Source organism: Panthera leo, chromosome E2, assembly GCF_018350215.1.
Source record: "Panthera leo isolate Ple1 chromosome E2, P.leo_Ple1_pat1.1, whole genome shotgun sequence".
Classification (NCBI taxonomy): Eukaryota; Metazoa; Chordata; class Mammalia; order Carnivora; family Felidae; genus Panthera; species Panthera leo.
This window is the reverse complement of record NC_056693.1, coordinates 3,703,477-3,724,922: the sequence shown is the minus strand read 5'-3', so window position 1 is coordinate 3,724,922 and position 21,446 is coordinate 3,703,477. Positions and strand designations below refer to the sequence as shown.

The 21,446-nt window shown below is 44.4% G+C and overlaps 1 protein-coding gene across 2 annotated transcripts; it reads right to left on the bottom strand.

Moving 5' to 3' along the window:
• Positions 1-13,007: 13,007 nt before the first annotated feature.
• LOC122208145 (leukocyte immunoglobulin-like receptor subfamily A member 6) lies at positions 13,008-21,191 on the bottom strand. Of its 2 annotated transcripts, XM_042918884.1 has the most exons (7): positions 20,709-21,191; positions 20,468-20,503; positions 20,017-20,301; positions 19,572-19,871; positions 19,054-19,335; positions 18,449-18,748; positions 13,008-13,338 (listed from the first exon to the last, which is right to left on the bottom strand). In XM_042918884.1, exons 1-7 carry the CDS (start codon positions 20,755-20,757, stop codon positions 13,202-13,204), a joined length of 1,389 nt encoding a protein of 462 aa, XP_042774818.1. In that variant the 5' UTR covers positions 20,758-21,191; the 3' UTR covers positions 13,008-13,201. The 2 variants fall into 2 exon arrangements, with proteins under 2 accessions (XP_042774818.1, XP_042774819.1); XM_042918885.1 differs by lacking the exon at positions 19,054-19,335 and having other exon boundaries at positions 20,709-21,138.
• Between the last annotated feature and the right edge of the window lie 255 nt (positions 21,192-21,446).

Here is a 21,446-nt window from a genome sequence, read left to right as displayed (position 1 = left end):
ACTTGCTCCCCCCACCAGCAGGAAATCCCAGAGACGCATGCGCAGCCTGTGACTTCGCTTGCTCCCCCCACCAGCAGGAAATCACAAAGACCCATGTGCAGTGTGTTGCATCCTGGCCAGCCAGCTTTGCAGGCCTCACGGCAGTGCATGCATTGAACAGCTAACTGTGCTGGCCGAGTTCAGCTTCACTGTGACAATGAGTTCAAGGAGGAAAACGGGGGAATATGGTGAGAAAACATGACTCTTCTCCTGGTCCCTGATTGTGGGTTTTCTCCCTGCCAAGAGCCCTCATCATGGATTTCCCTTTTCTTGCAACAGCGCCCACACATCTTGTTAGAAACGTAGCCCCCGGTGCCCCTTGTTTCTGTTCGCAGGTGTCCCCGCATTGCTCTGGTCCTGCCTTCAGCTTCGGGCTCAGTCGGTTGGGTTTGTGCTCTGGATATGAACGGAAAACTGACCTTTGTGTAAAGATTCAACTATCAAAAAAAAAAAAAAAAAGATTCAACTATCATCTAGTGACTGTGTGACTTTGAGAAATATCATCCAGTCTCTGAGCCTGAGTTTCCTCCTTGGGAGAGGTTTGTCATGAACCCTAGTGCTCAGAGCAGGTGTGGGGCCCATGCTGTCATGTTCATGGGGTGGCTCAGTCATCACTAATTTCAGGCCAGATGAAGAGTTTGGAAGAGGTGCATGAGAGGATGCGTTGTCTCACTCTACTGTCTAGGTAGACAATGGATGGGCTCACTCAAGAGCCCTGGTTCGTTCCTAACACCGAGAGATGCTATTTATCATATTTCTGAAAAATGTAGTCACAGCCAAGTGCAGAAGAGGAGAAAAGAAAGTTCCCAAATTGAGGAACCTCAACAGATACAAGAGGTCAAAGCTGAGTGGCCACTGGTGTCTGGGACCAACAAGGGGTCATCAGTGTGGATGTTTCCCCTCTGTGTGGACATGAGAGGAACCCCAGGTCTTCACAGGCAAGGATGGGATCAGATCTCTGGTGAGTTTGGAGGCTGTGTTGCTCCCTTCTCCATTTTTATGGTTGGGCACTGGGATATTTTTGCCAACGGAACCAGCCGTGGTCAGCACTGAGCCATGGCCCCATGTATGCAGAAGAGAATTCACTGTAGTGCAGGAAGACGTGGACCTCTGTGAGTGTGAGCCCTACATTGGACCCATTCCTGCAAGACACACCTATGTGTGGACACTAAGTTTGTGGGAGTGGATGTCACAGGGCAAAACAACTGCAGGCATGGCTGCCTAATCGTGAATGACTCCCAGTGCAGCTGTAGGAGGAAACCTTTGTGGAAAGTAAGGTGTGTGGAAATTCAGCCCTCCCAACAGGAGTATACTGCAAAGAGGAGTCTTGATAAGAAGAAACAGTGCTACAAAGTCAATCTTAATGCTCATTGAGAATTCTGCTAATATATCCATGGACGTACAGTGCCAGGAATATGTAGACTTATCTTAAATTAGGTATGTGTTTCATATCAGAAAGATGATGGAGGAACTTGAATTTTAAAGCAAAATCTTTATTTTTGAGAGAGAGAACAGGAAAGAGTGGGGGATGGGCAGAGAGAGGGGGACAGAGGATCGGAAGTGGACTGTGGGCTGACAGCAGTGAACCAAGTGCAGGGCTCAGATTCACAAAGCACGAGCTCATGACCAGAGCCAAAGTGGAACACTCAACCTATTGTTCCACCCAGGTGCCCCTGGAACTTGCATTTTTGAGAAAAGAATATGATTGATACTTGAAGAGGCAATGATAGAAATGAGTCAGAAATTTTAATGGTGAAGAATCCGGTTGAATGAATACGTTCTAAGCTTTCATTCTGTCAAGGGGAAGACCTGCCTGGAGAGTTTGTCAGGAAGCTGGAACACAATATTGAGGAAACTTTCCAGACTGCGGAATAGGCCAGAAATGGAGACTTCAGGTACTTGGGAGTAGAATGAGGAGGGCCAAGGTCACATCTACTGTGTCAGGAAGAAAGGACGGAGAATGCTGTCTCCCAACTGCCCAAGAGGCAAGTAATTTGAGTATTTTCCAAAGATGAGGAAAGACGATTTAAATGGTAGTGGATGCACATTTAAAAATAAAACCCGTATGTTGACACTTCATAGTAAAATGAAGAAATCCAGGGTAAATTAGATTTTAAAAATCGTACATTGAATTGTACCTGTAAAAATGGTTAATGTTATTCTTTGTGAATTTCACCTCAATTGAAAAATATGCAACAGAGGCTTGTTGGGTCTGCAGAAACGTCCTAAAATTACTTCCTGGGGAAAGTGCAAAGGCCACCTCCAGGCCACATTTCCCAAAGGTAAAAATGGGTGCCAGAAACTACTGACAAATATCCCCAAGGAATGAAGTGTTGGTAGGGAATTGTATACTGAGCCAAATTACTACTGAGGCCAATAGTGAAAGCATCTGCAGAGACAAATTCGTAAATTCTGTGGAATCAGGTCACCCCATCTGCCCTGTTAGGACTCATGTCCCACATGTTAAAGTCACCAGGTCAGGGTGTGCCTTCAAGAGAGATGAGGAGGGGTTGTGGGTTCTTTCCTCAACCACCAGATTGATTTCCCCTCCAAGCATGTGCATTTTGTCCTCTCCTTGAAAACAAAAAAAATTATGAAGTATCTGGATAAAGAGAGAGAACACTATCTGCCAAAGGAAATCTTTGTGGTGGCTTCCAAAGTCTCCCATACTATCCAATCTTTTCCCAACCTCATATAATTAAAAAGTTTATAAGTGTAATGCCTATTTTGAAAGCTTGTTTGTACTAATAGTCATTTCTTTAAAATCTTGTTGGCCATTTTGTTCTGGTGTTTAGATAGAATTTAAGGTACTACTGAAATATGGTTATAAAAAAATAAAATAAGGCATTTCAGAGCTGCAAAGTCTCATCTGTTTTACTGATTTCACACTCAGTGAAAGCAACACTACATGGTGTAATTCAGTTAGAAGAACAAAAAATCTGAAATGAAGGAAATAATATGAGATAGTGAGGGAAAATGGCAAAGATATAAACATTGGAAAATTACATGTATATATCCTTACACATATACATTTGTACTTAAGGAAGCTGAATCAAAATATTAGCTGAATCCAAATACCGAAATGTGTAGGTGAGAGAGAGACAGAATGACAGAGCTTTTGAGAAATGTAAGTACTAAGAGTTGAGCCAAAGTTTGGGTCCTTTTACTAAAAGAGAGGAGGAATTAAAAAATTGTTCAAAATTATAAATGAGAATTCCTATAATAACATGTAACTACCTAAAATTAGAAGTGCAATGTATATGGCACAAAAACAGACACATAGACCAATGGAATAGAATAGAAACCCCAGAACTAGACCCACAAATGTATGGCCAACTAATCTCTGACAAAGCAGGAAAGAACATCCAATGGAAAAAAGACAGTCTCTTTAACAAATGGTGCTGGGAGAACTGGACAGCAACATGTAGAAGGTTGAAACTAGACCACTTTCTCACACCATTCACAAAAATAAACTCAAAATGGATAAAGGACCTGAATGTGAGACAGGAAACCATCAAAACCCTAGAGGAGAAAGCAGGAAAAGACCTCTCTGACCTCAGCCATAGCAATCTCTTACTCGACACATCCCCAAAGGCAAGGGAATTAAAAGCAAAAATGAATTACTGGGACCTTATGAAGATAAAAAGCTTCTGCACAGCAAAGGAAACAACCAACAAAACTAAAAGGCAACCCACGGAATGGGAAAAGATATTTGCAAATGACATATCGGACAAAGGGCTAGTATCCAAAATCTATAAAGAGCTCACCAAACTCCACACCCGAAAAACAAATAACCCAGTGAAGAAATGGGCAGAAAACATGAATAGACACTTCTCTAAAGAAGACATCCGGATGGCCAACAGGCACATGAAAAGATGCTTAACGTCGCTCCTTATCAGGGAAATACAAATAAAAACCACACTCAGATATCACCTCACGCCAGTCAGAGTGGCCAAAATGAACAAATCAGGAGACTATAGATGCTGGAGAGGATGTGGAGAAACAGGAACCCTCTTGCACTGTTGGTGGGAATGCAAATTGGTGCAGCCACTCTGGAAAACAGTGTGGAGGTTCCTCAGAAAATTAAAAATAGACCTACCCTATGACCCAGCAATAGCACTGCTAGGAATTTACCCAAGGGATACAGGAGTACTGATGCATAGGGGCACTTGTACCCCAGTGTTTATAGCAGCACTCTCAACAATAACCAAATTATGGAAAGAGCCTAAATGTCCATCAACTGGTGAATGGATAAAGAAATTGTGGTTTATATACACAATGGAGTACTACGTGGCAATGAGAAAGAATGAAATATGGCCTTTTGTAGCAACGTGGACGGAACTGGAGAGTGTGATGCTAAGTGAAATAAGCCATACGGAGAAAGACAGATACCATATGGTTTCACTCTTATGTGGATCCTGAGAAACTTAACAGAAACCCATGGGGGAGGAGAAGGAAAAAAAAAAAAAAAGAGGTTAGAGTGGGAGACAGCCAAAGCATAAGAGACTCTTAAAAACTGAGAACAAACTGAGGGTTGATGGGGGTTGGGAGGGAGGGGAGGGTGGGTGATAGGTATTGAGGAGGGCACGTTTTGGGATGAGCACTGGGTGTTGTATGGAAACCATTTTGACAATAAATTTCATATATTGAAAAAAAAAGTACAATGTATAGCTTTCAAACTGGTTCATGTAATTGTAGAAAACAAAACAAAACAAAATCTTCTTTTCAGCTAATTGTTTATTTTTTAATTTAAATTTGTATTTTTAAATTCAGGTAGAATTAACATACGGAGTTACTTTAGTGTCAGGTGTCCAGTATAATGATTTAACAATTCTGTCCATTACTCAGTGTTCATCAGGGTGTGTTCTTAATCCCTTCACCACCTCCCTTTCAGCAACCACCAGTTTGTCTCTGTATTTAGGAGTCTGGGGTTTTCTTGTTTCTCTCCTTTTTATCTTTGCTTGTTTGGAAAACATGTAAATCTTCATCTAACAAAAAGAAGGCTGGACAGTCAAAAGTAAGCTATGAGAGGCAGGGTATCTTAATACATAATAAACCAGTCCTTCAGTAAAGTGGCAGTGATAATTCAAAAGTGTTAATATATTACCACACATCCACAGATTAACTCATCTCCTCAAGGATTAGATCAAATCACCACCTCCATAAGAAGACTCAAATGTACTCACAATAAATCTCATCTAAAACAAAAGCATTAAACATGTTCTAAATCAATAAAGTGTCGGTCTGTGGTGTTATTATTTAGTGAAATTAGCTGCTAGCTATAACCAAAATTGAATATAAAACAAAAATGCTTTTATAAAGAAGTTATTTTTTTCTATTTAAATAATTCATTCACATATAAGATGCAGCACTTATGAACTACAATTGATCTAATCACATCTCCTTGAACTATGTAAGGCATAAATCAATACATAATTGGAAACTTAATGCAACATTTGTCAGATAGAATCTGTGGATGAAAAGGAAATTTATTTATGAATAGACAATACATGGGTGCCTGGGTGGCTCAGTGGTTTAAGCATCTAACTGTTGATTTTGGTTCAGGTCATGATCTCATGTGTTTGAGGCCCACATGGGGCTTTGTGCTGACTGTGTGGGGTCTCCTTGGGATTCTCTCTCTCCTCTCTCTCTCTGCTCCTTCCATGTTCAGGCTTTCTGTCTCTCTCAAAGTAAATAAATAAACATTCTTTTGACATTTATTTATTTTTGAGAGAGAGAGAAAGAGCATGAGCAGGGGAGGGGCAGAGAGGGAGACACAGAATCTGAAGCAGGTTCCAGGCTCTGAGTTGTCAGCACAGCTCAAACCTGTCAGCTCAAACCCAAGAACTGTGAGATCATGACCCGAGCTGAAGTTGAAGGCTTAACTGACTGAGCCACCCAGGCTCCCCAATAAATAAACATTTTTTTAAAAAAGGAGAAATGGTACATGCTCAGAGTGATGTCACAGAAATGGTGACGTGGAGACCACAGACTCTGTCCCCCTGCAAATTTCAACAACTGGACAGCTACCCATGAACATAAACAGTGCTGGGAGAGTTCTGGAGTCTACTTGAGAAACGTCAGTCAGTAACACATTGGATGTTGCTAATCACCAAAGAAATGCAAATCAAACCCACCATGAGATATCACCTCACACCAGTATGGCCATTATCAAAGAGAGAAGAGACAACAATGCTGGTGAAGATGTAGAGAAAAGAAGATCCCGTACACTGTTGGTGAGGATATACCTTGGTGGAGCCAAGTATGGAAAGCAATAGGGAGTTTTCCAAAAAAAATTAAAAATGGAACTTCTAGATGTTCTGTTAATCTCACTTTTGGGTATGTATCCAAAGGAAATGAAAACAGGATCTTGAAGAGGTGTCTACACTCCCATGAACATATAGCCGAGACCTGGAAACAACCATATCAATTAATGCCCATCAACGGATGAATGGATAAAAATATGTGGTACATTATCTATCTATCTATCTATCTATCTATCTATCTATCTATCTATCTATCTATCTATCTATCTATCTACCTACCTACCTACCTATCTATCTATCTACCTATCTTATTCAGTCATGAGAAAGAAAGAATTCCTGCCATGTGCAGGAACAAGGGTGGACCTTGAGGGCATTATACTAAGTGAAACAGATCAGACAGAGAAAGACAAATAAATAATGTATGATTTCACTTATGTGTGGAATTTTAAAAAGTTAAGCTCCTAGAAGCAGAAACAAAGAAGAGTAAAGCGGTGTTTAGCAGGGGCAGTGTGGCTGGGGGAAATGGGGAGATGATGGTCAAAGGGTACAAGGTTCCGGTTATAAGATGAATGAATTCTGGAGATGTAATGCAGAGCATAGTGATTATAGGGAATAATACTGTATTAAATCCTTGTAAGCTGCTTAGAGAATAGATCTTCAATATTCTCACCACAAATAAAGAGATGGTAATTATGTGATGTGAGGGAGGAGTTTGCTAAAGCCATGGTGGCAATCACCTTGCAGATTATAAGTGAGTCGATCAACACTTGTACACCTTACATTTTCACAACGTTTATTATCTGTGCTTTCACTCCACTGCACCTCCTTTCCCTTTCAGTCATCCTATGACTTGAAGCTGAAGTGAGTCTTCCGTAGGCAGCCTATAGTTGGATGTTATTTCTTTCTATCCCTCAGTCATGCTGTCTTTTGATAATCCATTTACGTTGGAAGTGGTTGCTGGTATGTGAAGACTTACTACTGCCATTTAATTAGTTGTTCTGGTTGTTTTGTAGCTTCTTTCATCCTTTCTTACTCACATGAGGGGATAACAGGATCAGAAAGAACAGATTCACAGAATGTCATATATGAGGAATTTTGATGTAGAAATTCCACAGGAAAGGGGAGCTACTTTTTCATCATGAACTTTCTCAAAATTCCCTCACTGGGGGCCAAGAGGAGGCCAGGCATGCTAGTTACAGTTCAATCTTGGACCTATAGGGGGGGACAAGAGACCTATAGGATGCCCACACTACCGTCGAATGGGTAGTGGTTGGATCCTATCTCTGAAGTAACCCTCATGTCCGTATTGATGACCTCCATCTCAGTTAAAAATTGTAGGGCAGAGGCCCTGTGACCTTTCAGACCAGATGTGAGTCTCACAAGACCCCAATTCTGCCTGCTCCCCACCAAGCCCAAGTCCAGAGAGTGAATCTGGCCCTGGAGCACGACGTGGGGGAGGGAGAACCGGGCCTGGGAGTTGGTCCAATTTCAGTTCTAGTTCTGCCTGTACCTCTTGTAGAGGCTGTGTGATCTGGGTGAGACCCTTCCCTTTCCTGAGTTCTGTAAATGGAAAGTTTCTTCCTTCTTTCCACCACCCTGGGAAACAACCAACGTTTACTGAGTAGTTACCACATCTGGTCATGTCACCAAGCACTGGAGATTCATGTTCTGTAGAAGGATGGTGTTGATAGCCAGCAGTGTTAACCCTCTGACCTTAATCTAACCACTGCGTGATGAGCTGATCTGCATTCCACGTGGTGTTGTGGGTTCTTGGGATCCACTCACACACTCCCTGTAACAAATACATTCATAGCTGAGTGGGAAGAGGCAGCGAGAGTTCTTTGTTGTTTTCAGGGCCTCAGAGGTTTGGGAAGTAGTCTGCTGTGTTCAGATGGGCTCAGTGAGTACATCCCAGGAGGACACATGTGTAATTATAACCTAGTGTGTGTGGTGTCTGGGGAGGGAGGAGGTGAACTGGGGTGAGTTTGCCTGTGAGGAGAAGCAGGCCCTGCCTGGTCATCAGCACGTGGAGTATCAGGTATAGACACGTGGGTCTCATGGGAGGAAGGTGGAGACAAGTGGGTGGGTTTTGTGCAGAGGAGGGTCGAGACAGGTATGTTTGGGATCATGAGAATAAAACAGTGCATCAAGGGGTGAGGTCTGGAGTGGGGACCAGAAGGAAGCTGATATGGTAATTCCAACATGATGTCTTGAGTCTTTGTGCTTTACTGTGGTGCTGGACAGGGTCATGGAAAGAGGGTTCCAGGGCAGAGCTGTCTGGACTGTCATCATGTGAGATGTGGGAGTGAGGAATTGAGAGGTGTCCCACACCTGCCTCGGTTGACAGGAGGACCCAATGGGGCTGTCACAGGCTGGGTGACCCCAAGAGAAGAAGGATGGGGAACACTTTTATAATACTGTTCACTGACTTGCAGAGGGAACCACCCCTGGATCTGGGCTTGGGTTTGTAGGTTTGTTTCTCTTTCACACTTTCTCTCTCTGACCTTCTCTTCCTGTAACAGCAGCACCTTCTCTCCATCAAAACCTGAGTCATTCCTGCCTCGTCACTGCCTCTTGTCCCCCAGATTAGCTCTTTGTCCACACTGTGAATCCTGTCTTTCACTTGGTGCAAAGCACAAATTGGAGGCAATTAATGCATATTTTCGTTTTGTTTGTTTGTTCATCCATATATCTGTTGGTGGACATTTGGATTATTGCCACTTTTTGTCTCTTGTGAGTCGTTTGTGAGCATACATGCGTAACTGTGTGCTTGATTACTTGTATGCAATTCTTTTTTATTTCTGTTTTTCATTGTGGTAAGAGCACTTATCATGAGATCTACTCTCTTTGCAGGTTTCTGTTCCACTAACATATTGTTTGCTACCGGCATGTGGTTGCACAGGGATTTCTAGAATTATCTATGTTGCAGAACTAAAACTTATGCCTAGAAGTGAAATTTCCTGGTTATATGGTAATTCTGGGTTTAACTTTTTAATGATCTGCCAAAGGGTTTTCCACAGTGGCCGATCCATTTCACATTTCCAAAAGCAAAATGTGAGGGTTCAGATTCCTCCACATCCTCAATGACACTTGTATTTTTTTTCCAAATTATAGCCAATATAGTGGGAGCGAAGTCGTATCTCATTGTGCTTTTATTTGAATTTCCTAATGATGAATCAGCTGAGACTCTTTTCATATGCTTGCTGCCCATTTGTGTATCCTGTTTGTGAAAATGTCTGTTCAAGCCACTTGACTAATTTTTTAAGTTGATTTTTTGTTTGTTTTTGCTGTTGAGTTAAAGGTGTTCTTTATATATTGTGAATACTACTCTCTGGTTAGATATTTGGTTTGTAAATATTTCCTACTATTTTATAGGCTGTCGTTTCCACTTTCTTTAATTTTTTTTTCTTTAATTTTTTTAATGTTTATTCATTTTTGAGAGAAAGACAGAATGTGAGTGGGGGAGGGGCAGAGAGAGAGGGAGACACAGAACTCGAAGCCGACTTCAGGCTCCTAGCTGTCTGCACAGAGCCAGATGCGGGGCTCGAACTCATGAACTATGAGATCATGACCTGAGCCAAAGTAGAACGCTCAACCAACTGAGCCACCCAGGCACCCCTGTCTTTTCCACTGTTGACTGCACATATATATTTAATTTTTATGAAATTCAATTGATCTGTTTTGTTTCTTTTACTACTTATCTTTTTGGTGTGATATTGAAGGAACTGTTGTCAAGTCAAAGTTATGAAAGTTTAGTCTATGTTCTTCTGTCGGACTGTAGAACTTGAGCTCTTATGTCAATCCATTTACAGCTAATTGTTGTGTGTAATGTGTAAGGATCCAGCTTCATTCTCTTGCAGGTGGATATCCAGTTTTCCCAACAAATTTGTGGAAGAGATTATTCTTTCTTCACTGACTGGTCTTGGTACCCTTGTCAAAAGTCAACTTATCATATGTATAGGTTTATATCTCATACTCCAAAAATGTTCCATGCATCAGTGTATCTGTGTTGATGCCAATAGCACCCTGTTTGATTACACTGTTTTTAGTAAGTTTGAAATCAAGAAGTGTGTTCTCCAACTTCACCCTTTTCTAGATTTTGGGCATTGTGAGTCTTTTGCAAAGTGTTTTAAACATGTTTGTTTATTTTTGAGAGAGAGCAAGCAGGGTAGGGGCAGAGAGAGAGGGAGACAGAATCTGAAGCAGGCTCTATGCTGACAGCAGTGAGCCCGATGTGGTGCTCCAACTCATGAACTGTGAGATATTGACCTGAGCAGAAGTCATACGCTGAACCGACCGAGCCACTGAGGTGCCCCCTTTTGCAAACTTTGCATTAAAGATTTGTCTTTTTCATTTCTGCTGAAACAGCCTTTGGGACTTTGATAGGGATTGAATTGATCTGGTAGATTGCCTGGGAGAGTAGGTATCATCACTTTTACCACATCACTTCTTCCAAGCTGTGATCCTGGGATGCCATTCCATTGACTTAGGTCTTTTCAAATTTCTTTCAGCATATCAAAAAAAAAAAAACAAAAAACCTAACATGTAAATATTGCACCTTCTCTGCTTAATTCATCCCTGTGTATATTGGGTTGCTTTTGTGATTGAATTATGTCACCCAAATGATACATTCAAGTCTTCATCCCAGGTACCTGTGAATACATGTTTTTTGGAAATAAGGTCTTTATAGATGTCATCAATAAGATAAGATCATATTAAATGAGGATAGAATAATCCTGGTTTTCATAATCTTACATTTTCACTCTCATGTTTGAACATAAAAATACACGATCATTTGCAATCTATTGGTGTATTTTTACAGATATAGAATGTATAATTTTGTACATCCTACATAGATCATAAGTTTTCTGTGTTTCCTCTTTTCTTGCCTGTGCATATAATCTGATGATGATTTTTGGTTAATATGAGTATCTCTTGTCAGTGTTCTTGTGAATTAATTCTGGTATGCATGTATAATCTCTAAAGTTTGTAGTTCACAGCTACAAGAGCAGTAGTACACAGCTACTAAAGTTTGTAGTTCAAGCTACAAGAGATCACAGCTATGTGTCTCTCGCTGTAAGGAGAGAAGTATAATCCCGTCTCTCAATTTCATGTAACTTGCATCCTACAAGTAATGTATTAGGTAGTGTGCTCACGTCCCTCTCCCATGATTGATATTATACTTTTTCTCTTTGCATCTCATCTGGATGTGCTGGAGCTTCGGTCTTGTGATTTCACTGAAACTGCCATAAACAGAAGTAGAAACAATTGTTACATTACACATCAAATACTGGGAAACACCAGTGCACTTTGGGGCCAGCAGAGTGGCATTAAAGGGATCCTATGTTGGCTTGTACTGTTTTGTGACATCAGTTCTGCACATGGCTCCCCATCGGGAACCTCACAGTGGCACTTTGTTATTGCTTATGAAGGGAGAAGATACACCAGAGACACTGGTCAATGCCACAAATTAGCATTTTGCACAGTGGGTTTCTCAGAGGCAGTGCAGACCAGGTGATGGAAGTGAAGCGATGAATAGAAGTTGTTGGGTATTTTGTGGATTTATCTCATTCAGGCTGCGTCTTTTTACCTGATTTATGATTCTTTAAAACAGCCTGCATTAAAACATGAATAGACACTTCTCGAAAGAAGACATCCAGATGGCCAACAGGCACATGAAAAGATACTCAACATCACTCCTCATCAGGGAAATACAAATCAAAACCACACTGAGATATCACCTCATGCCGGTTAGAGTGGCTAAAATGAACAAATCGGGAAAATGTGGAGAAACGGGAACCCTCTTGCACTGTTGGTGGGAATGCAAATTGGTGCAGCCACTCTGGAAAACAGTGTGGAGGTTCCTCAAAAAATTAAAAATAGATCTACCCTATGACCCAGCAATAGCACTCCTAGGAATTTACCCAAGGAATACAAGAGTGCTGATGCATGGGGGCACTTGTACCCCAATGTTTATAGCAGCACTTTCAACAATAGCCAAATTATGGAAAGAGCCTAAATGTCCATCAGCTGATGAATGGATAAAGAAATTGTGGTTTATATATACAATGGAATACTACTTGGCAATGAGAAAGAATGAAATATGGCCTTTTGTAGCAATGTGGATGGAACTGGAGAGTGTTATGCTAAGTGAAATAAGTCATACAGAGAAATACAGATACCATATGTTTTCTCTCTTTTGTGGATCCTGAGAAACTTAACAGAAGACCATGGGGGAAGGGAAGGAAAAAAAAAAGTTAGAGAGAGAGGGAGGCAAACCATAAGAGACTCTTAAAAACTGAGAATAAACTGAGGGTTGATGGGGGGTGGGAGGGAGGGGAGGGTGGGTGATGGGCATTGAGGAGGGCACCTGTTGGGATGAGCACCGGGTGTTGTATGGAAACCAATTTGACAATAAATTCCATATTAAAAATAAATAAATAAATAAATAAATAAATAAATAAATAAATAAATAATTCATTTGATAATCTCAAAAAATAAAATAAAATAAGACAGCCTGCATTATCTGAACTGAAGGGATGGAGACCTCTTCATGGACCTCAAGGTACATGGTGATTAGAAGTGGAGGAAAATGGGTTACCTAAAACTGTGCCAGAGTGTGATGGTATATGGAGGTGTGGAGTGATATCTACAATGCGGGATATAAGCTGGTTTCAGTGAAAGGGGAAAGACAAGAGCCAGTCAAGACAACCCAACCATGGTTGGGAAGGAGAGTCCACAGTTTAATGGCAGAACAGTCCAGGCATTTTCCCTGTACACGAGCCATGAGTCCTCCTCCTCACAATGACGAGTGAGGAGTTCACACGGCACAGGGCCCACATACTATTGCAGAAATTCCCAGGCACACTAACTGTTGGCATTGTTGTCTCTTGTGTTTACCTCCTGGCCTCATCTTGGATTCTCCTCTGACTGGAGTGATCCCGAAATAGTAGAATCCCAAGGACCACCAGAATCAAGCCAGCCATGCCCATGCGGATGAGATTCTCCACTGTGTAATCTTTGGAGTGGGAGTCTAGGAATTGAGGGAAAAAGAGGACACTGAGGTCAGGGAGACAAAAATTGTCCTGATGCTGGATGTCCACTCAGAGCACCCGCCTCTTCTTGACAAGACTTCACATTCCACACCAGTCCCATGACAGGTTCGCCTACTCACCACTGTTGGGGTCTGACTTGTTTTGTGATGGGAGGATGGTGTCAGCTGCTTTTGGGAACCAATAAAAAGTGGGGGAAGATGAGAAGCTGAATGAACTCAAACTTATCCCCTGGCCTGTGGGTTCTTCTATCTCCCCCACTTCTCATGATATAACTGTTATGTAGTCCCTAAGCATACCCTCTGTTCTCATTGGATTATTTCTGTCTCCCTGTGTTTTGTGAATTGCAACTTTCTTCTGACTTTTTGGAGCAGAGCTTTGCTGTGCAGAAACACTTGAACCCCTGTATTCTCCTGTTCATTCTAGGTACAGGACCATGCAAGGTAAGTTGTAGGTGTAAAAGCTTGTATTTATTCAACAACTGAGCACCCAGGATCCATGGATGAGGGGTTGGTTTTCACGGGAACCTGAATTTCAGGTGCACAGAAGGTTGAAACTCTGGGGAAGGTTCCCTTTCACTCTGTCTCCAGCAGCTTCCTTCCTCCAGGTCAGACTTTCAATCTTCACTTGCAAATTCCTCATCCAGATGTTCTTTCATTAAATCATTCTTCATATAGATAGGTATACTTACAGTGTGACACATACACACACATATGCAGATTCATAATATTTTCTAAATGGTGTTATCAACTTAGTGGGACATTAAATGGTATTTCTGCCTTGGATTGTGATTCTCTGTGAGCCTATGTATGCAGGTAGTTCTGAACAGTGTCACAGAGAAGGCCTCACTTGGAGGTGACATTTCAGCTTAATCCTTAATAGGAGAAGACTGAAGGGAGTCACATGAGGACCAGAGAAGGTGAGTCACAGGCTTTGGGAAGAGCAGGTCCTCAAAAAGTTCTAAGCATGCTTTTCAGTAAGGAATGAAGCCATGTCTGTGGGTGTATGAGGGTCTAGAAGAGAACAGAGAGGTGGCATGTAGGGGCCTGGTGACACGAAATGGACCAGGTGTGACAAGATAGATGAGGGAAGTTCCATCATCACCATTATCATCACCATCCCATCATCACCATCATCACCATAATCACCATCACTGCCATCATCAGCATCATTATCACCATAACTACAATCACGGTCATTACCACCACCATGTTCATCATCACCATCATCATCACCAGCTTCATCATCATCAAAATTGGTATCATCACCTTCATTATCATCACCACCACCATTATCATCATATTCATCACCATTACCAGCATATTCCACATCATCACCATCATTATCATCATCATCATCACCATCACCACCATCATCACCATCACCACCGTCATCATCATCATGACCACTATCAAAATAACCACCATCATATTCAACATCATCACCATCATCATTGCTATCAACACCACCATCATCATGACTGTGACCACTTTCATAATCACCACCGTTATATTCATCATCATCAATATTATTACCATCCTTCTCCTCCTCCTTCAATTCCTCCTCTTTCTCTTCTTCCTACTCATCTCACTCTTTCCTTGTGTTTCTCTCTTTATCTGCCATGAAGAACTCTAGAAACTGCTGTAAGGGTTCAAGGAGAGAGGACTAATTATTTGATTTTTATCTTAAAATATAACCTTTCTTCTCTCCATATAAATGTCCAGAACCAAAGACATCACAGTCTTGATCCCAAAGTCGTAAGGAAGAGAAAATCAGTGGTGTTAGCAAACTGGGTGAGCAAAAAATTTAGGTAATCCTTCAACTATATTTTAACTGCTTTGACCTAAAAATGAAAAAAAAATGATTTCAAAAAACAAAAACCAATTTCAGGTCACTGCTTTTTATAATCTCCATGTAAAAATTTTGAGTAAGCTTATATAATTCAGAAAGTAAGAATTAGGTGCCTGGGTGACTCAATCAGTTAAGTGTCTGACTTCAGCTCAGGTCATGATCTCATGTTTTGTGAGTTCAAGCCCCACGTCAGGCTCTGTGCTGATAGCTTGGAGCCTGGAGCCTGCTTCAGATTCTGTGTCTCCCTCTCTCCATGCCCCTCTCCCACTTTGCACTCTGTCTCTCTCTCTCTCAAAAATAAATAAACATTAAATTGAAAAAAAAAAAGAATGAATGACATATGTCATCAGAGTGTTTGAATGATAGATGTCATAGAACAAGTCAAGAGCCTTCAGTGTATCTCACCATGGCCAAATTTAAGGAGAAAATATAATTGTTCATGAGATGTTCAGTTGTCTGGAGAAAAATTCCTTGTTCGTTGTTTAAAAATGATTTTTTTCCCTAATAAACCCCTGAAGTAATGGAAAAATAAACTGAAATAGATAAGTCAGTAATTCTATGCTTAGAAAATAGAAATTTTTGCTGTGTTTGCCTGAAAAGAATTTGAGAGATAAAAGAAGGTATTTCCTTAAAAAGACCTTCACATCCATCTTAACATTTTACGTTGATATCGGTATCATGTGGTATTTAATGCAAATAGAATATATGTATAATCTGGCAATTAAGAGGCGAGATTTCAATTTTCTTGTGATGGATGTAATTATTATCAGTAAGTCAGAAGGGCTCCATTGAAAAATAATTGATTTCTTAGAAATATAAAATAAAAATTATAGTAAATAACATTTAAAACCAAACAAACCCAAAATAGATAAATTAATAAAAAGATTTTTAAAAAAGCAAACAGGTGACTAAATTACTCCTGGGAGCCGTGTGTGGCCCCACTTGGTCTCGGTTGTGCCCCGAGCGGCACAAAGGCCCCCAGGTCTGCACAGGGGGCATCAGAATGGTGCCCACAGGAGGGAAGGCTCTTCTCTAGGGGAGTGTCCCATGGAGGCTGACACCACGGTTCAGATTCTGAGATAGAGGCATCAGGAGGTGAGTAGGAGGCCTCTGTCTACTCATGATCATCCTCATTCACCCACGCCTCATCCAGCCCACCTAACTCTCATCTCCGCTGAAACTGCAGAATCAGGGACACCTGGTGTGGAAGCCCCTGCTCTTTCCACCCTCTCCTGGGCTGGACCCTCCTCTTTGGAGGCCTCCAGATCCACACATTTGTCACTGTCTCAGGCTTTCCTAAAGGCTGGCTCTGAGCTGATGGAACTCAGAAAGGTCATCCATTCAGATGAGATTCTCTGCTGTGTAATCTTGGCTGTTTGAGGCTAGTGAATGTGGACAAAGTGATTGTTGTGATCAGGGCAGACTGAAATCATGCTGGGATGCCTGTGTGTCCACTGTGTCACCTGCATTCATTGACAGAATTTGAACCTGTCAGCCCAGTGCTATAATCAAGAATTTCTCCTCACTCATCTTCTTGGAGTCTGGCTTGTTTTGTGATGGGCTGAGGGTATCAACTACTCATGAGAGTCAAAAATAGAGTGTGGTTGAGAAGACATAGGAATGCATAAATAATCTCTTCTCTCATGTCGAGGGAGTCCCTGAAACTAGCTAATGACAATCTCAGTGCCTGGAGGGAAGCATCTCCAGCGTCTCATCTTCCATCTAATTAGGAGGCAAAAAATAAACATTTGAGGCTTCATTTTGCTCTGAGAATCAGGAGTGTGATGGAGTGAAAGTCTGGGTACCTTATCATTCCTTCACATCAGCCAGCTCCTCATCATCCCTGATTTGTGACTGTATTATTTCCAAAGCAGTTTTATTCTTTGACTATCAATTTATTCTTTTTGAAAATAAATGATGGATTCTACACCACACATCAGGCATTTTTTTAGGAGCGAGGATTACCATAACTCACATTGCTTCTAATTATTCAGTTTGTCATCTAGGTATGAAGACTGATAAGAAATGCAAAATAAAGATAAATGACAAAATAAAAATGCAGATGGACACATGAACAAAAATATAGAGAGCTACAGATATGAGATAGGCTTTGATCAAATGACGACAGAAATATCAAGAAATAACAGTACCACTCAGATGGGAGGAGAGAATAGGAAACATGACATCTTATGAGAGATGTTTTGAAGGATGGCCTGGTCCAGCTGACAATCGGGTGCTCACGGAAATTGGGGAGAAATCCAGCCTTTCCCTCCTTCCTTTCAAAAATGTCAGTGGTTACTGAAGTCCCAAGAGAGAGGAATTCCACCGAATTTACTGACACCAAAGTTCAGAACCGATTTAGTTTTTTAAATTGGGGATGGGATTCTGCCTTTGACAACTGAGAGAACAAACTCTCAGATCTGAGTAGGATTTTGTCAATGTCTCAGTGAAGAGTGGCTGAACTGACACAACCTGCGTTATGACTTCCAGTGAACCCCCATCCTCCTGACCAGAAAATGAGAGACGCCCCTACTCTGCCCTTCATATTGTGGACCTATTTCCATAGGTGCCACGATCCTCTTATTTTCTAGATATCAGCACCAAGGACAGAGGCGGAGTCTGCTCTTTTCTCTGCACTCAAATGGGCTTCTTCTCCCTCATGCATTTCCCCTCACACTGACTACCACCCAGTGGGCACCAATGAGCTCAATGCTGCTGCACACATGAGGCCCCTCCCTTCACTTCCCACCTCCCCTGGCCCCAGGTCCTGTGGGAATGGCCTCTCTGTAAATATTCGAAGTGCAGAGGAAAAGCAAAGTTCAGCCTAGGCCTGGGGAGGCTGTGTTTCCTCTAGGCTAAGAAGATTCTGTTCCCGGCAGACATGAGGATTGTCCATGGGGGTGACGCTCTGCAGATTCCTAATGCTGTCTGGAACAGGAAGGAGGCTGTGGGCTGTGGTCCTCATGTCCCCCTCAGCACCACTGCTCTGCTCCAAGCTCGTCCTTTAAACTCTTCAGTCTCCTCCCTGCAACCACCTGGTGCTGCCCTGTCCCTCTTGTGGCGGTAACGCATGGAGACGGCATGGGGCTCCCCATCTTTTCCATCCCCTGTGGGGAGGGATCACCCGGTGGCTGATCCCCCTGTTATTCCTCCTCTCCATCCCATCCCAAAGCTGTCTCGTAACAGGGCAGTGACCCAAGTGTCTGGGTCCAAAATGGACACAGAGTCTGGGCCCCTCACCTGAGACCAGCAGCTCCAGGGGGTCACTGGGGTGTGACAACAGGTAGGGAGAGGTGCTGGATGAGGCGTGGCACCGGTAGGTCCCCTCACGGTCTGAGGTCACAGGACTCATGTTGAAGTTGGCCTGATAAGGTGCAGTTGTGTCCTGCAGACGAATGTGCTGGGGAGGAGCAGGTGACCCCTCCTTGGACAGGTAGAAGGTGTCGAGCCAGATTTCCGAGCGACACTGCAGGGTCACACTCTCTCCCCAGGACACTGAGGGCCCCGGCTGGGCCGAGAGGGACGGTTTCCTGTACAGGCCTGCGGGAGGAAAATTCATGACCTGTATAGATCTGCTTCCCCCTTCACACACCCTTGACCCTGAGCTGGGTGATGACTGTCCTCTCTGCTGGGACTCTGTGTGGCTCCCTTTCAGCTCCTCTTGTCTCTCTTATGAGTGTCCTTTATTTCCTTGGCCCTCACTGTCCGTTTCTCAGTCTCTTTCCTTAGACCACAGCCCCATCTCAGCCTCTGCTTCTGAGTCTCTGCCTGGATCCCATCACCCCAAGGGGTGACCATGTGTCCAGGGCCCTGAGCAGACTGGTCAAGGGGAGGGGGCTCCTCACTTGTGATCAGGATGTCCAAGGGGGCACTCGGGACCGACCATGTGGAGGAGAGGTTGTGTCCACCATAACATCTGTACTGGCCCCCGTGGGAGGGGGTCACACAGCCCAGGGATAAGTTGGGGCTGGGCTGCCCATCTAGACACACGGGAGGTGTGAGCCCCTCATCCTTCATCAGAGCGAATGTGTCAAATCCAGCCTCAGAGTGACACTGGAGGGTCAGGTTGTCTCCAGGCTGCACTAGTGAGCCCAACTGGGCTAGGAGGGTGGGCTCCCTGTAGGCGCCTAGACGGGAGGGGACAGAGGCACCAGGGGATGCACACCCCACGTTGGCCCCAGGGCCTGAGGCGAGGCTCTCATGAGCACCCCCCTCCACCATAGCTTCCATCTGTCGTCTGACTTCAGGAGGCCAGTGCCCCACCCACTTTCTATCACCCCCAGGGCTCCACTGGGCACGCGGCTTAGGTCAGTCGTTTGGGCCCAGGAAGTAGGTGGGGCAGGGCAGGGCAGGGGCCCCTCACCTGTGACCTGAAGGTGCAGAGGGTCACTGGGGAGTGACCACGCATACGGGTAGGAAGCTGGAGAAACGTAGCACCTGTAGGTCCCCCCATGGGAGATGCTCACGGGGCCCACAGGGAACAGTGCCTGCCTCTTCTCACGAGGGAACTTCAATTCCAGGGGTCGGGGCGCGTCGGCTCCCCCCTCCTTCAGCAGACGGAAGGTTTGCCATGGGTACTGTGAGCTACAGGAGAGGGACACGTTCCCTCCTGAGGCCACCACGGGGCCTGGGATGGCTGAGAGGGAGGGTGGGCTGTACACTCCTGCGGGAGAAGGAGGGGCAGTGTTAAAGGGGCCAGCGCCCCACGTACCCCGGCGTGGACAGTGAGCGAGAGTCCCCTGAGGCCACACTCTGTTCCCTTCCACCTGGAGGAGGGGCCCCAGGGGAGGGGCCAGCTTCTGCCTTACCTGTCACCACCAGGGGCAGGAGGTCACTCCGCTGTGACCAGCCGTTCCTGCTGTGATATTGACACTGGTATCGCCCTGCATTGTGCAGACTCATGAATCCAAGGGAGAAACTGGCCTTGTTGCTGGAATCCTGTGAGATCTCAATGGACGTGGGTTCAGAGACCCCCTCTTTATACAGATAGTAGACATCAGCCTGGAGAGATGCCTGACACCAGATGGTCACACGGGTCCCACTGGTGACATTGGGGCTGGGGTCAGCCCTGATGGAGGGTTTGGGAAGGTACCCTGGAAAGGAGTCAGATGGGGAATTGCAAGGGTGCCCTTCTCCCCTGTTTCCCACCTGTCACGCCAAGGCCCCTCCCGGACTGGTCACCATCAGCCCAGACCCTCTGTGCCCCCCAGCCGCCCAGCGGGTTGTTGGGTGGAAACAGGAGGTCTGGGGAGCACTCACCTGCCTGTACCTGGTCCCATGGACCCCGACACAGCCCTGGAAGAGAGTTCCCTGTGAGAGTGTCCCCCCACCCGCATGTAGCTGTTCCAGGCCCAGTCAGGTCCAATGACCACGGGGGTCACTCTCTTGCCCCCAGAAGTCCTGCCCCCAACATGCCTCCCAAGTCCTGAGGTCTCTCAGGGCCCAGGGCCTGGGGGCAGGGCGGGAGCCACCCATCCCTCCTCTTGTCCAGAGAGCTCACCGAGACACAGAAGGGCGATGAGGGTCTGGGTCCTGACGCTGCCTCCCATGGTCCCAGCGGTGCAGACAGCTTAAAAGTCCTCAGACTCCACAGGACAGGCACATGCACAGGGTGTGACATGGCCCAGGCTCTGTGGTCCCCATCATGGGTTCCTCACGAGAGGCCTCACAGGAAGGGGAACACCCCCTCCGGGGCCTTGCTCTGCTCTCCCTGAAGGATGCCCGACAGCAGAGGCCCTGCGACCTTTCAGACCAGATGTGAGTCTCACCAGACCCCACGCGACCCTGCCGCTCTGCCTGTTCCCCGCCAAGCCCAAGTCCAGAGAGCGACTCTGGTCCCGGAACCAGAAGTGGCAGGGGGAGGTCCTAGCCTGGGAGCCAGCCCAATTTCAGTTCCAGTTGTGCCTGTGCCTCTTACAGAGAGAGGTTGTGTGATCTGGGTGAGACACTTCCCTTTCCTGAGTTCCGTAAATGCAAATTCTCTTCCTTCCTTCCACCACCCTGTCAATCAACTAACATTTAGTGAGTAGTTACCACGTCCAGTCATGGCACCAGGCCCTGGAGATTCATGTTCTGTAGGTGGATGGTGTTGATAGCCAGCAGTGTTAACGCTCTGACCTTAATCTGACCACTGTGTGATGAGCTGATCTGAATTCTACATAGTGTCGTGGGTTCTTGGGATCCACTCACATAATCTCTGTAACAAATACATTCACAATTGGGTGGGGAGAGGCAGCGA